Raw genomic sequence first — 16403 nt, 5'->3', positions numbered from 1 at the left:
AACCAACTAATAGCTCTAACATATAACACAGTTGTCTGTGTGACGCTACACACGACAGTAAGACCAATAGGGGAGATACAGGAGTGCACACAAACAATCCAACACAGTACAGGAAAATCTATGGGTGACGTCGAATAATGGCACTATCACGGAAGTAGTTTGGATGTTGTGAATCCACTACCCTTTAGTCAAACGATATTTTTTATGGGTAGATTTAGCGTAGTTTAACGTATTTTAGTGCTTTAGTAATTGGTAGCTTGGTAACCATATTTTCAGAGTAACTTTCAACCTCCAGTGCCAGAGACGATAAAAACAGAAGTCCTTTCATAATCTCTACATATTAAGAAACAGAGCTCAAAAGTACCCGTTCTAGCGTAACCACGGCACAACAGGCTCCTGTAAGCTGTTAGAGATGGCGGACGAAGAAAACACACTAACTGTGAGGATCATTTCTTGCTATGAATTGGGATTACAATGGTAAACCGAATAAATCTGCAATGTCTTGGATATAACTAGCTGGGATGTTTTTTTACAGTGTAATGTGTCTAGAAACGTTTTGCTGAGGCATTCTCCAGCTCTAGCTAGCTGGAAAACATAGCAGCTAGCTAACGACTAACGTTACTTATTAATGCTACAGGGTCGTTACAGCTCCGTATGGAGCCATGGCTAAAGGGGATCCAGCTTTTGTCAAATTAACGTCAAAGTTGGAAGGTTTTGCATTTTAACTAACCCTTTTCCTAATCTTAACCTAATTATCACAACCTGCACATTAATACGTTTTGCTTAGCTAGATAATTAGCTAAACTCACGAAATTGATGTCATAACGTTATTTTTTTTAAATCAACGGGTATGCCTTTATTCCATCCGTCGATAATTAGTGTACATTCAATTCAAATAGTTCAAAGATTTATCTTGCGTTCTTAATGACGCCCAATAGTACTGGACGCCACAAGCAGATGTGAAGTCGTCATTACTAGTCGGCGACACGTTGTTATTGTTGGACAGCAAAACAGGCGGATGAAAGTGTTGTTGAGCCAGCCCATATTAACTTTGGTTAATGCATTTGGTAAATAATGCTAAGTCTACTTTCTAGTAGTCAGAATAATCTCACCGAGATATACGCCATGAGTAGACAACGATCTGACGTTGAACGACAGCACACAGACGACGACAGTTTTTGCGATTACGCGCTACAACCGCTTTATATGTACTGACGAAAGAAGCAGCAATCGAGAATGCAACATGCTTTCGAGGTGTGCGACGCGGTGAAGATGTTTGCAGTATGATGTTGAATGGTTTAGACGATGATCACGGCGCAAACACTTCCGCATGTCTCGGGCCACGTTTGAACACCTTGCACAGTTAGTAGAGTCTGAGAACTAAACAGACCGCCAATGTCTGAAACACAATTGAATACCGTGGTGTGCAACACCAAGCGAGTACCACATTATTTCAAGTTTATTTGAAGTCAGTGTCTCCACTGTTTGCATCATTCTAAGACGGGTGACTGTAGCTGTCGTTGAAGACAAGTACAACCGTTTTATTTTCGCTACCTGGTGGTAAAGGCATCCCCAGCCACCATCTGTGGTTAGCAGCTTGGGTATCCACAATGTGCTGGTGACATCGGCGAGACACACATCCCCATCACTGCCCCAAAGAATATCCAAAGGACTACTTGAACAGCAAAGGGCGAGTATTATCCTGTGTTGCAGTCTGTTGCTGATCACAACCACAACCTCTGGTAAGTGTTCAGCTGCTAGTCTAATTTCTGTTTTGACAAATAGAGGCCATGTTACCACTTGGTGTGATATGCCACATTTGAGGAGTTTGTCTTTTCTAGCTTCACTGACGTCTATGTGGGGTGTCTAGATGGCACAGGGTTTGCTGTGTTTTGACAGGATGATTAGATATTCAAATCAAATGTTATTTGTCACATACACATGGTTAGCAGGTGTTAATGCAAGTGTAGCGAAATGCTTGTGCTTCTAGTTCCTAGTTCCGACCATGCAGTAATATCTAACAAGTAATCTACCAATTCCACAGCAACTACCTTGTACTGACAAGTGTAAAGGAATGAATACGAATATGTACATAAAAATATATAAATGAGTGATGGCCGAACGGCATAGGCAAGATGTAATAGATGGTATGGAGTACAGTATATACATATGAGATGAGTATTGTAGGGTATGAAAACATATAAAGCAGCATTGTTTAAGGTGGCTAGTGATACATTACATCAGGATTGCAAGATGCAGTAGATGGTATAGAGTACAGTATATACATATGAGATGAGTAATGTAGGTTATGAAAACATTATATAAAGTGGCATTGTTTAAAGTGGCTAGTGATACATCTAATTACATCAAGATGCAGTAGATGGTATGGCGTACAATATATACATATGAGATGAATAATGTAGGTTGTGTAAACATTATCTAATGTAAATCATATAAAGTGGCAAGTGATAAATTGATTACATCAATTTTTAATTATTAAAGTGGCTTGAGTTGAGTCAGTATGTTGGCAGCAGCCACTCAATGTTAGTGATTGCTGTTTAACAGTCTGATGTCCTTGAGATAGAAGCTGTTTTTCAGTCTCTCGGTTCCAGCTTTGATGCACCTGTACTGACCTCGCCTTCTGGATGTTAGCGGGGTGAACAGGCAGTGGCTCGGGTGGTTGCTGTCCTTGATGATCTTTTTGGCCTTCCTGTGACATCGGGTGGTGTAGGTGTCCTGGAGGGCGGTAGTTTGCACCCGATGATGCGTTGTGCAGACCTCACTACCCTCTGGAGAGCCTTCCCGGGTTATGGGCGGAGCAGCTGCCGTACCAGGCGGTGATACAGCCCGACAGGATGCTCTCGATTGTGCATCTATAAAAGTTTGAGTGTTTTTGGTGACAAGCCGAATTTCTTCAGCCTCCTGAGGTTGAAGAGGCACTGCTGCGCCTTCTTCACCACGCTGTCTGTGTGGGTGGACCATTTCAGTTTGCCTGTGATGTTTACGCCGAGGAACTTAAAACTCTCCACCCTCTCCACTACTGTCCCGTCAATGTAGATGGGGGCTGCTCCCTCTGCTGTTTCCTGAAATCCACGATCATCTCTTTTGTTTTGTTGACATTGAGGGGATGAGAGTATTGGCCAACTCTGATCATTTCAGACTGGCAGGGGAGCAGGGGGTCGTCTTTTTTCCCCAGGAAGTATGTGATTAAACATCAGTTATAGAGAATAAGCACATAACTAAAACCTTTGCAAGCATAGTAATGACCTATTTAGCATGTATACAATTGTTTCTGAATCTACAATTATTCTCCTCTGCCACAGAGTTCAGCGATTGTCATTGGTATAGAGATACCAGTTCATCTGGTAGGAGACCCAGCGTACCCACTGAAGAGGTGGTTAATGACAGGCTTTTCCCAGGACACATCTCTGAATAACCACCAGCAAGTTGAATGACCACCTGAGTTCTGCCAGGGTGGCTATTGACGACGGTCTTAGGACGCTTGAAGGGATGCTAGAGATGTTTGGTGAAGTGCATCAACGTTGACGACAGACACTAACGGCGTGTTGCATACTGCACAATGTGTGCGAACTGAAGAAAGAACAGTTTCTGGCATGAAGGAAACATTGGCCAAGATCAGTTGAAGAAAGAACCGTTTCTGGCTGAATGGAACTGGATCATCAGCAGACAGAGGCTTAGCTCACAGAGCAAGACCATAGTTACTACAAGGGCCAGTGGTGGAAAGTGTTGCTACCGTGTCGGGATGCCATTATGACTTCTTTACAGGACACCATCATAAACGTGCACGGATGTTTTAGTTTTGTGGTGCAAGTTGTTTGTGATTAGTGTTAAATACCACGGTGCTCGAAGTTGTGGCTATGCCAACAAAGAACATTTCAGAACAACGTTGTGAATTTGCAGTGCAACACTTTTTTTGTTTGCTTGAATGCTATTTACTTTTGCACAGTACGTTTTCAAGATGTTTGTGAATTATGTTAGACTTTGTATTTGTACGATTTTTTTTACGTGAACGTTATGTTACATTACTTTGTACTTTTAAGATTTATGTGAATGCTTTGTTCTTGGAAGAGATCCTCAATAAATGTGTTTTATGAACATGTGTAGAACAAAGACATCGCAATGCAATTTAGTCTAACCAAATCAACACTCAATGAAATTAATAACATATTGTAGAGGTAATTTAATATTTTAAACCCACACAAAAAACCTATCGGTGATAGAAAATGTGAAATAAACTTGGCAACAAAGCACAGACAAATCTTGCATTTTAACAAATACCGAACACAGTATTTTGTATTTGTGTTTATTCCGGATCCCCATTGGCTACAGCTACTCTTCCTGGACTCCAATTACATACAATAACACATTGTTACACACTACTCTAACATAACATATCGACAATACAAAATCAATAATACATCAACAGTAAAGTGAGTTATAAGGAAGCAAAAGCCCCCACAACAAAAGGTGGTGAAAGAGGTAATGAGTGTATTAAAGCTCCTACATAAAAGGACGTAGGCATGCCGTCTCTAGATCCATGTCATGCCTAGTAAAGGGCCTGCTAGCTGCATCAAACTCACTTCAAGTGTTCTAGTCTACCAAAGATGGCTGTCTGTGACCAAAAGAGTCTGATGGTCCAGGTGTAGTGTATAATGGCTGTCTGTTACCAAAAGAGTCTGATGGTCCAGGTGTAGTGTATAATGGCTATCTGTTACCAAAAGAGTCTGATGGTCCAGGTGTAGTGTATAATGCCTCTGTTACCAAAAGAGTCTGATGGTCCAGGTGTAGTGTATAATGGCTGTCTGTTACCAAAAGAGTCTGATGGTCCAGGTGTAGTGTATAATGCCTCTGTTACCAAAAGAGTCTGATGGTCCAGGTGTAGTGTATAATGGCTGTCTGTTACCAAAAGAGTCTGATGGTCCAGGTGTAGTGTATAATGGCTGTCTGTTACCAAAAGAGTCTGATGGTCCAGGTGTAGTGTATAATGGCTGTCTGTTACCAAAAGAGTCACATGGTCCAGGTGTAGTGTATAATGGCTGTCTGTTACCAAAAGAGTCACATGGTCCAGGTGTAGTGTATAATGGCTGTCTGTTACCAAAAGAGTCACATGGTCCAGGTGTAGTGTATAATGGCTGTCTGTTACCAAAAGAGTCACATGGTCCAGGTGTAGTGTATAATGGCTGTCTGTTACCAAAAGAGTCTGATGGTCCAGGTGTAGTGTATAATGGCTGTCTGTTACCAAAAGAGTCACATGGTCCAGGTGTAGTGTATAATGGCTGTCTGTTACCAAAAGAGTCTGATGGTCCAGGTGTAGTGTATAATGGCTGTCTGTTACCAAAAGAGTCTGATGGTCCAGGTGTAGTGTATAATGCCTCTGTTACCAAAAAGAGTCTGATGGTCCAGGTGTAGTGTATAATGGCTGTCTGTGACCAAAAGAGTCTGATGGTCCAGGTGTAGTGTATAATGGCTGTCTGTTACCAAAAGAGTCACATGGTCCAGGTGTAGTGTATAATGGCTGTCTGTTACCAAAAGAGTCACATGGTCCAGGTGTAGTGTATAATGGCTGTCTGTTACCAAAAGAGTCTGATGGTCCAGGTGTAGTGTATAATGCCTCTGTTACCAAAAGAGTCTGATGGTCCAGGTGTAGTGTATAATGGCTGTCTGTTACCAAAAGAGTCTGATGGTCCAGGTGTAGTGTATAATGGCTATCTGTTACCAAAAGAGTCTGATGGTCCAGGTGTAGTGTATAATGGCTATCTGTTACCAAAAGAGTCTGATGGTCCAGGTGTAGTGTATAATGGCTGTCTGTTACCAAAAGAGTCTGATGGTCCAGGTGTAGTGTATAATGGCTGTCTGTTACCAAAAGAGTCTGATGGTCCAGGTGTAGTGTATAATGGCTGTCTGTGACCAAAAGAGTCACATGGTCCAGGTGTAGTGTATAATGGCTGTCTGTTACCAAAACAGTCACATGGTCCAGGTGTAGTGTATAATGGCTGTCTGTTACCAAAAGAGTCACATGGTCCAGGTGTAGTGTATAATGCCTCTGTTACCAAAAGAGTCACATGGTCCAGGTGTAGTGTATAATGGCTGTCTGTTACCAAAAGAGTCTGATGGTCCAGGTGTAGTGTATAATGGCTGTCTGTTACCAAAAGAGTCACATGGTCCAGGTGTAGTGTATAATGGCTGTCTGTTACCAAAAGAGTCTGATGGTCCAGGTGTAGTGTACAATGGCTGTCTGTTACCAAAAGAGTCACATGGTCCAGGTGTAGTGTATAATGCCTCTGTTACCAAAAGAGTCACATGGTCCAGGTGTAGTGTATAATGGCTGTCTGTTACCAAAAGAGTCTGATGGTCCAGGTGTAGTGTATAATGGCTGTCTGTTACCAAAAGAGTCACATGGTCCAGGTGTAGTGTATAATGGCTGTCTGTTACCAAAAGAGTCTGATGGTCCAGGTGTAGTGTACAATGGCTGTCTGTTACCAAAAGAGTCACATGGTCCAGGTGTAGTGTATAATGGCTGTCTGTTACCAAAAGAGTCTGATGGTCCAGGTGTAGTGTATAATGGCTGTCTGTTACCAAAAGAGTCTGATGGTCCAGGTGTAGTGTATAATGGCTGTCTGTTACCAAAAGAGTCTGATGGTCCAGGTGTAGTGTATAATGGCTGTCTGTTACCAAAAGAGTCTGATGGTCCAGGTGTAGTGTATAATGGCTATCTGTTACCAAAAGAGTCTGATGGTCCAGGTGTAGTGTATAATGCCTCTGTTACCAAAAGAGTCTGATGGTCCAGGTGTAGTGTATAATGGCTGTCTGTTACCAAAAGAGTCTGATGGTCCAGGTGTAGTGTATAATGCCTCTGTTACCAAAAGAGTCTGATGGTCCAGGTGTAGTGTATAATGGCTGTCTGTTACCAAAAGAGTCTGATGGTCCAGGTGTAGTGTATAATGGCTGTCTGTTACCAAAAGAGTCTGATGGTCCAGGTGTAGTGTATAATGGCTGTCTGTTACCAAAAGAGTCTGATGGTCCAGGTGTAGTGTACAATGGCTGTCTGTTACCAAAAGAGTCACATGGTCCAGGTGTAGTGTATAATGGCTGTCTGTTACCAAAAGAGTCACATGGTCCAGGTGTAGTGTATAATGGCTATCTGTTACCAAAAGAGTCACATGGTCCAGGTGTAGTGTATAATGGCTGTCTGTTACCAAAAGAGTCTGATGGTCCAGGTGTAGTGTATAATGGCTGTCTGTTACCAAAAGAGTCTGATGGTCCAGGTGTAGTGTATAATGGCTGTCTGTTACCAAAAGAGTCACATGGTCCAGGTGTAGTGTACAATGGCTGTCTGTTACCAAAAGAGTCTGATGGTCCAGGTGTAGTGTATAATGGCTGTCTGTTACCAAAAGAGTCACATGGTCCAGGTGTAGTGTATAATGGCTGTCTGTTACCAAAAGAGTCTGATGGTCCAGGTGTAGTGTATAATGGCTGTCTGTTACCAAAAGAGTCTGATGGTCCAGGTGTAGTGTATAATGCCTCTGTTACCAAAAGAGTCTGATGGTCCAGGTGTAGTGTATAATGGCTGTCTGTGACCAAAAGAGTCTGATGGTCCAGGTGTAGTGTATAATGGCTGTCTGTTACCAAAAGAGTCACATGGTCCAGGTGTAGTGTATAATGGCTGTCTGTTACCAAAAGAGTCACATGGTCCAGGTGTAGTGTATAATGGCTGTCTGTTACCAAAAGAGTCTGATGGTCCAGGTGTAGTGTATAATGCCTCTGTTACCAAAAGAGTCTGATGGTCCAGGTGTAGTGTATAATGGCTGTCTGTTACCAAAAGAGTCTGATGGTCCAGGTGTAGTGTATAATGGCTATCTGTTACCAAAAGAGTCTGATGGTCCAGGTGTAGTGTATAATGGCTATCTGTTACCAAAAGAGTCTGATGGTCCAGGTGTAGTGTATAATGGCTGTCTGTTACCAAAAGAGTCTGATGGTCCAGGTGTAGTGTATAATGGCTGTCTGTTACCAAAAGAGTCTGATGGTCCAGGTGTAGTGTATAATGGCTGTCTGTGACCAAAAGAGTCACATGGTCCAGGTGTAGTGTATAATGGCTGTCTGTTACCAAAAGAGTCACATGGTCCAGGTGTAGTGTATAATGGCTGTCTGTTACCAAAAGAGTCTCATGGTCCAGGTGTAGTGTATAATGGCTGTCTGTTACCAAAAGAGTCACATGGGCCAGGTGTAGTGTATAATGGCTGTCTGTTACCAAAAGAGTCTGATGGTCCAGGTGTAGTGTATAATGCCTCTGTTATCAAAAGAGTCACATGGTCCAGGTGTAGTGTATAATGGCTCTGTTATCAAAAGAGTCACATGGTCCAGGTGTAGTGTATAATGGCTGTCTGTTACCAAAAGAGTCACATGGTCCAGGTGTAGTGTATAATGGCTGTCTGTTACCAAAAGAGTCACATGGTCCAGGTGTAGTGTATAATGGCTGTCTGTTACCAAAAGAGTCACATGGTCCAGGTGTAGTGTATAATGGCTGTCTGTTACCAAAAGAGTCACATGGTCCAGGTGTAGTGTATAATGGCTGTCTGTTACCAAAAGAGTCACATGGTCCAGGTGTAGTGTATAATGGCTGTCTGTTACCAAAAGAGTCACATGGTCCAGGTGTAGTGTATAATGGCTGTCTGTTACCAAAAGAGTCACATGGTCCAGGTGTAGTGTATAATGGCTGTCTGTTACCAAAAGAGTCACATGGTCCAGGTGTAGTGTATAATGGCTGTCTGTTACCAAAAGAGTCTGATGGTCCAGGTGTAGTGTATAATGGCTGTCTGTTACCAAAAGAGTCACATGGTCCAGGTGTAGTGTATAATGGCTGTCTGTTACCAAAAGAGTCTGATGGTCCAGGTGTAGTGTACAATGGCTGTCTGTTACCAAAAGAGTCTGATGGTCCAGGTGTAGTGTATAATGGCTGTCTGTTACCAAAAGAGTCTGATGGTCCAGGTGTAGTGTATAATGGCTGTCTGTTACCAAAAGAGTCTGATGGTCCAGGTGTAGTGTATAATGGCTGTCTGTGACCAAAAGAGTCTGATGGTCCAGGTGTAGTGTATAATGGCTGTCTGTTACCAAAAGAGTCACATGGTCCAGGTGTAGTGTATAATGGCTATCTGTTACCAAAAGAGTCTGATGGTCCAGGTGTAGTGTACAATGTATCCCCAGAGGGGAATGGTGAAGAAGGTGGCAGGATGCAGGCCAGAAGTTGCTCCAAAATTGAGACTCCCTGACCACATCCCAATTTGTTGCCTCACAGATCTCCCTCTTTTTCAGCTCCCAGTGGCCTCTGAGACGAAGAAACGCCAGGCTCCAAAAGGTAAATGTCTAATTACACAACAGTGACTTCTTCTCTTCAACAGACTCTACAGTTTTCCATTGAAATGTCACATACACCTGTGTTTTAACATGACAGTGGAGGGCATTAGTTGTACAGAAAAAAACATGCATATGATGCTATAGGCCTATTTATTAAGGGGAAATGGTTTGGCTAACTGACAGCATTTACTAACGTCACCCTAGTCAAAATTACTCTTGACATCCAGGTTGCCTCCCGCAATTAAAAAAATGCTCCGGCATAACAGCGTCTGTACGTAATAGAACATCAGTTTGACATAGAGGAACTACGTCACTGCCTACCAGTGGAGACTGCTGAGGGGAGGATGGCTCATAATAATGGCTGGAATGCAGTCATTGGAATGGCATCAAACACATGGAAACCACTAGTTTGATGTCTTTGATAGCATTCCATTAACTCCATTCCAGCCATTATTATGAGCCGTCCTCCCCTCTGCAGCATCCGCTGCTGCCTAGTCACTACCTTTTCCGCTTGAATAAAATACAAAATTGTAGCTAGCAAGATGATCACATAGGTTATTTTTTATGAGTGCATTTCGCAAGTGGCTAGTTTGTATTAACTACTTTAACTAAAACCACTGCAAATGTTTTCCATGCAAACTTTGGTTTGGAATCACGACATTCTGGCATGTCTGCTTCGTGATCTGTCTGAAGAGGACCCACCGCAGAGCAATTTTTTTCCCGTTATCGTAGTTGCCAAAACAGTCCGTCGTTGAAACCCGATCCTCAGTGTTGCATAGGGACAAGACTAAGTCAAAATGTTAGAATTGAATTAATGCTCGCTGCAGTGTGTTAGACTTTAAACAAATCTTTTATTTGACTGAAGAGGGCGCCCTTACCCTTTTTCCAATGATTAACCTGACAGAAACTTACAACCATATTCCAGAACACAGTACAAATGTATAGGCCTAGCATTCGTATAGAATAGCTTGTAGATATTGTTTTCATCCATTCCACAGAAGTTGACCTTTTAATAAAAAATAAAAAAAGGCCATGATATCACCCTTAGGCCCCCTCATACATCACCCACTGTATTTTGTGTGCCAACTCTTAATGTTGTGCAGCCCACTACAGAAGTCATGTTATTGATACAAAGCAATTGCAGGAGAAACACTAACGCACAGTTCTTCCACTTGACCTCAATTTCCAAAGAGGTGACAAGTTGAATAGTGAACTTGATCCGCTTCAGGGGTCTTTTGATCTCGGCAGGCTTTTCTTCAAGCATTCTGCTCCAACTTATCCTCTTTGCTCAGCTGGACTTTTTTTTATAGCGAACAGAATAATACAAATCTGTCTCCTCTCTCTCTACACATTACCGAGATCATGCATACAATGAGAGGATTTTTTTGGTGGGGATGAAACCTTTTCGCTGGCTATATTTGGACGGTTCCATGCTGGGTTCCTCTTCCTATTGCTGCTTTTCTATTTATTGTCCCATGAAGACATGTCACAGACGAACCCCCCCTCCTCAAAATCTGCCCAGCTTTAGTAAGAGTGGACTTAAAGTGCCACAGGGCCGCAGCTGAAACCCAGAGACAAGAATATTATTGCTGTCTCGGCAGGAGCCAAAGCGGATTAAGCCCACAAATAAGGCCACTCCAAATCTGATGCGGCAAATATGAGAGGGGGGATGCAGTCTCCATGCACTGCAGTCTACCACTCAGCGAACAGGGGAAAAGGGAAGGCTTTCTCTGTGGGGTTAGAGTGAGGTTCCATTCGAGGTTCTTGCTGTGAGACACTGGAGCTCCGACTTAACAATTGGCGAGATAAAACAGAGGGGAGCTTTGGTGTAAATCACAGTTTTTCCACAGGCACTAACCTAACAACATCCACCCTGTAGTGTAGTCTCAGGCAGCTTCATTTCATATAGCCAGTGTCCTATTGCTGCCTCACAAGTAGGTACAAGATAAAAGGATTACTGAAATCAAAGAAGTCACTCTATTTGGAATTAGAAAGGCAGCTATCTTGAATACAATTGTGTTCTGCTAGAGGAAAGGTTTCCAGTACTGTTATACAGAAGCATGGTTGGCATGGCCATCTTAGCTCACCAAATATATCCTACTGTATTGAATTTCATGTTCCCCATTGTCTATCTGTCTGTAGCATGTGCTCCTTCTCATTCCTGTCAGGAGCACTGAGCTCGTTAAAGACGTGGTTGCCTGGGCAACAAGGATAATATCTTAATGGCAGAGGCGTAATAAAACAACATCATTGTCTGTAACTAACAATTAGCAGTACTGTAACTATTATCTAACTTACTGAGGTATTATGTCTGAGTAATGTAGCCCGAAGGGCTTTTATTGGAAAATGTTGCATCGGTCCTTGTCTTATTAATGACTGATGCAGAGCACCGTAGTTTCAGGTAATAAAATGTCCATAACTTTTAAAGAGGGAGTCTCTTCTGATTTATCATTGAAAATGCTATAAATATTTCTTAATTTAATTACATATCTTATTGATATTTCTACATTCCTTTCTTTTTACTTTTTTGGATTATTGTGTATTGTTTTGTATTGCTAGGTATTACAACACAAGCATTTCCCTGCACCTGCGATAACATCTGCAAATCCAATAAACTTTGATTTGACATAGTTTAACATGAAATGGCCATTCACTGGCAGCATGACTCAACACATATACAGTAATGTCAGCTTCAGTAGTTCTGAGAGGTCAGAATGAGACCGTTTTTGCTGTACTTGATTTCTGACCACGTCATGGATTGTTCTATTAAATCTATTCTTATCAGTGCGGGTCAACAAGGGCCTTAAATGAGAAAGTGTGGAGGGGTTTGTTTGGTATCGGGCCAATATGCCGTCTCCTCATCACCCCTGAATGTCTACTCTGCCTCTCCTCCTCAGCTCCGGAACTTCCCATTCTGGAGAGGAGGAACTGGCTCATCCACCTGCACTACATCCGCAAAGACTATGAGACCTGCAAGGTATGCTCCCCCGCAACGCTGTCTCTCCCGGTGGTCCGGTCCCTGACTGTCATTCATTCCCGCTTGTTTAATGTGTATTGGTGTCACACTGACCTTTCTGTCAGCCTAGACAGCATGCAGATAATGAATGAAGGCATCAAGGGCTCCTTCCCCCTCACTTTGTCTTAGTGTCTTCTGCTGAGAAGATAGTGATGTAATCTTCTGTTTCAAGCTGTGTTCCGTCTGGAAATGTGAAAATGCTACTAGCGCATGCTATTTTTCTCCTATCCTGCCTGCGTAGTTAAATAAATACAATAATGAATGAATGAACCCACTACACAATCTCAGAAGTACAGTTTTGTAACAACAGCTGTTATAACACTTGTTGTGGGTGAAAATGGGAATGAACCGAGAATGTTGGTTTACTACAGGTAACTGCCAAAATAAAGGAAACACTTAAGTAAATGAGAGATACAAAGTATATTGAAATGGGTGATTCCATACAGGTGTGGTTCCTGAGTCAATTAAGCAATTAACATCCCATCATGCTTAGGGTCATGTATAAAATGTTTTGGCTACCGTGGCTATGCCCCCATAGGATGACAATGGCCCCATCCACAGGGCACGAGTGGTCACTGAATGGTTTGATGAGCATGAAAACTATGGAAACCATATACCATGGCCGTCTCAGTCACCAGATCTCAACCTAGTTGAACACTTACACTTATTGGAGATTCTGGAGCGGTGCCAGAGACAGCGTTTTCCACCACCATCAACAAAACACCAAATTATGGAATTTCTTGTGGAAGAATGGTGTCGCATCCCTCCAATAGAGTTTCAGACAATTCTAGAATCTATGCCAAGGTGCATTGAAGCTGTTCTGGCTCGTGGTGGCCTAACGCCCTATTTAATCAAATCAAATTTTATTGGTCACTTACACATGGTTAGCAGATGTTAATGCAAGTGTAGCGAAATGCTTGTGCTTCTAGTTCCAACTGTGCAGTAATATCTAACAAGTAATCTAACAATTTCACAACAACTACAAGTGTAAAGGAATGAATAAGAATATGTACATATAAATATATGGGTGAGCGATGGCCGAACGGCATTGGCAAGATGCAGTAGATGGTATAGAGTACACTATATACATTTGAGATGAGTAATGTAGGGTATGTAAACATTATATAAAGTGGCATTGTTTAAAGTGACTAGTGATACATTTATTGCATACAATTTTTATTATTAAAGTGGCTAGAGATTTGAGTCAGTATGTTGGCAGCAGCCACTCAATGTTAGTGATGGCTGTTTAACGGTCTGATGGCCTTGAGATAGAAGCTGTTTTTCAGTCTCTCGGTCCCAGCTTTGATGCACCTGTACTGACCTCGCCTCCTGGATGATAGCGGGGTGAACAGGCAGTGGCTCGGGTGGTTGCTGTCCTTGATGATCTTTTTGGCCTTCCTGTGACATCGGGTGGTGTAGGTGTCCTGGAGGGAAGGTAGTTTTCCCCCGGTGATGCGTTGTGCAGACCTCACTACCCTCTGGAGAGCCTTACGGTTGTGGGCGGAGCAGTTGCCGTACCAGGCGGTGATACAGCCCGAAAGGATGCTCTCGATTGTGCATCTGTAAAAGTTTGTGAGTGTTTTTGGTGACAAGCCAAATTTCTTCTGCCTCCTGAGGTTGAAGAGGTGCTGTTGAGCCTTCTTCACCACGCTGTCTGTGTGGGTGGACCATTTCAGTTTGTCCGTGATGTTTACGCCGAGGAACTTAAAACTTTCCACCTTCTCCACTACTGTCCCGTCGATGTGGATAGGGGGGTGCTCCCTCTGCTGTTTCCTGAAGTCCACGATCATCTTTGTTTTGTTCATGATTGAGTTGATTGAGTTGGAGGATTCCATGGCCACGCAGTCATGGGTGAACAGGGAGTACAGGAGAGGGCTGAGAACGCACCCTTGTGGGGCCCCAGTGTTGAGGATCAGCGGGGTGGAGATGTTGTTTCCTACCCTCATCAACTGGGGGCGGCTCGTCAGAAAGTCCAGGACCCAGTTGCACAGGGCGGGGTCGAGACCCAGGGTCTCAAGCTTAATGACGAGTTTGGAGGATACTATGGTGTTAAATGCTGAGCTGTAATCGATGAACAGCATTCTTACATAGGTATTCCTCTTGTCCAGATGGGTTAGTGCAGTGTGATAGCAATTGCGTCGTCTGTGAACCTATTGGGGCGGTAAGCAAATTGGAGTGGGTCTAGGGTGTCAGGTAGGGTGGAGGTGATATGATCCTTGACTAGTCTCTCAAAGCACTTCATGATTACGGAGGTGAGTGCTACGGGGCGATAGTCGTTTACATTTACATTACATTACATTTAAGTCATTTAGCAGACGCTCTTATCCAGAGCGACTTACAAAATGGTGCATTCACCTTATGATATCCAGTGGAACAACCACTTTACAATAGTGCATCTAAATCTTTTAAGGGGGGGTTAGAAGGATTACTTTATCCTATCCTAGGTATTCCTTAAAGAGGTGGGGTTTCAGGTGTCTCCGGAAGGTGGTGATTGACTCCGCTGTCCTGGCGTCATGAGGGAGCTTGTTCCACCATTGGGGTGCCAGAGCAGCGAACAGTTTTGACTGGGCTGAGCGGGAACTGTGCTTCCTCAGAGGTAGGGGGCCAGCAGGCCAGTGGTGGATGAACGCAGTGCCCTTGTTTGGGTGTAGGGCCTGATCAGAGCCTGAAGGTATGGAGGTGCCGTTCCTTCACAGCTCCGTAGGCAATCACCATGGTCTTGTAGCGGATGCGAGCTTCAACTGGAAGCCAGTGGAGAGAGCGGAGGAGCGGGGTGACGTGAGAGAACTTGGGAAGGTTGAACACCAGACGGGCTGCGGCGTTCTGGATGAGTTGTAGGGGTTTAATGGCACAGGCAGGGAGCCCAGCCAACAGCGAGTTGCAGTAATCCAGACGGGAGATGACAAGTGCCTGGATTAGGACCTGCGCCGCTTCCTGTGTGAGGCAGGGTCGTACTCTGCGAATGTTGTAGAGCATGAACCTACAGGATCGGGTCACCGCCTTGATGTTAGTGGAGAACGACAGGGTGTTGTCCAGGATCACGCCAAGGTTCTTAGCACTCTGGGAGGAGGACACAAGGGAGTTGTCAACCGTGATGGCGAGATCATGGAACGGGCAGTCCTTCCCGGGAGGAAGAGCAGCTCCGTCTTGCCGAGGTTCAGCTTGAGCTGGTGATCCGTCATCCACACTGATATGTCTGATAGACATGCAGAGATGCGATTCGCCGCCTGGTTATCAGAAGGGGGAAAGGAGAAGATTAATTGTGTGTCGTCTGCATAGCAATGATAGGAGAGACCATGTGAGGATATGACAGAGCCAAGTGACTTGGTGTATAGCGAGAATAGGAGAGGGCCTAGAACAGAGCCCTGGGGACACCAGTGGTGAGAGCGCATGGTGCGGAGACAGATTCTCGCCACGCCACCTGGTAGGAGCGACCTGTCAGGTAGGACGCAATCCAAGCGTGGGCCGCGCCGGAGATGCCCAACTCGGAGAGGGTGGAGAGGAGGATCTGATGGTTCACAGTATCAAAGGCAGCAGATAGGTCTAGAAGGATGAGAGCAGAGGAGAGAGAGTTAGCTTTAGCAGTGCGGAGAGCCTCCGTGACACAGAGAAGAGCAGTCTCAGTTGAATGCCCAGTCTTGAAACCTGACTGATTAGGATCAAGAAGGTCATTCTGAGAGAGATAGCAGGAGAGCTGGCCAAGGACGGCACGTTCAAGAGTTTTGGAGAGAAAAGAAAGAAGGGATACTGGTCTGTAGTTGTTGATATCGGAGGGATCGAGTGTAGGTTTTTTCAGAAGGGGTGCAACTCTCGCTCTCTTGAAGACGGAAGGGACGTAGCCAGCGGTCAAGGATGAGTTGATGAGCGAGGTGAGGAAGGGGAGAAGGTCTCCGGAAATGGTCTGGAGAAGAGAGGAGGGGATAGGGTTAAGTGGGCAGGTTGTTGGGCGGCCGGCCGTCACAAGACGCGAGATTTCATCTGGAGAGAGAGGGGAGAAAGAGGTCAAAGCACAGGG

General features: G+C 44.0%; 1 protein-coding gene across 1 annotated transcript in view; it reads left to right on the top strand.

The window, feature by feature from the left end:
• The first annotated feature begins 410 nt into the window (after nt 1-410).
• LOC106562712 (Bardet-Biedl syndrome 4 protein-like) overlaps nt 411-16403 on the top strand; it is a 28813-nt gene continuing 12820 nt past the window's right edge. Inside the window, 3 exon segments of the mRNA XM_045713672.1 lie at nt 411-439; nt 9331-9373; nt 12270-12349. Of these exon segments, the coding sequence (XP_045569628.1) occupies nt 413-439; nt 9331-9373; nt 12270-12349 (150 nt within the window). The 5' untranslated portion in view covers nt 411-412.

This window comes from Salmo salar, unplaced genomic scaffold (genome assembly GCF_905237065.1).
Source record: "Salmo salar unplaced genomic scaffold, Ssal_v3.1, whole genome shotgun sequence".
NCBI classification, from domain to species: domain Eukaryota; kingdom Metazoa; phylum Chordata; class Actinopteri; order Salmoniformes; family Salmonidae; genus Salmo; species Salmo salar.
The sequence above is the reverse complement of the archived record's forward strand: the minus strand, read 5'-3'. Positions and strand labels throughout refer to the sequence as shown.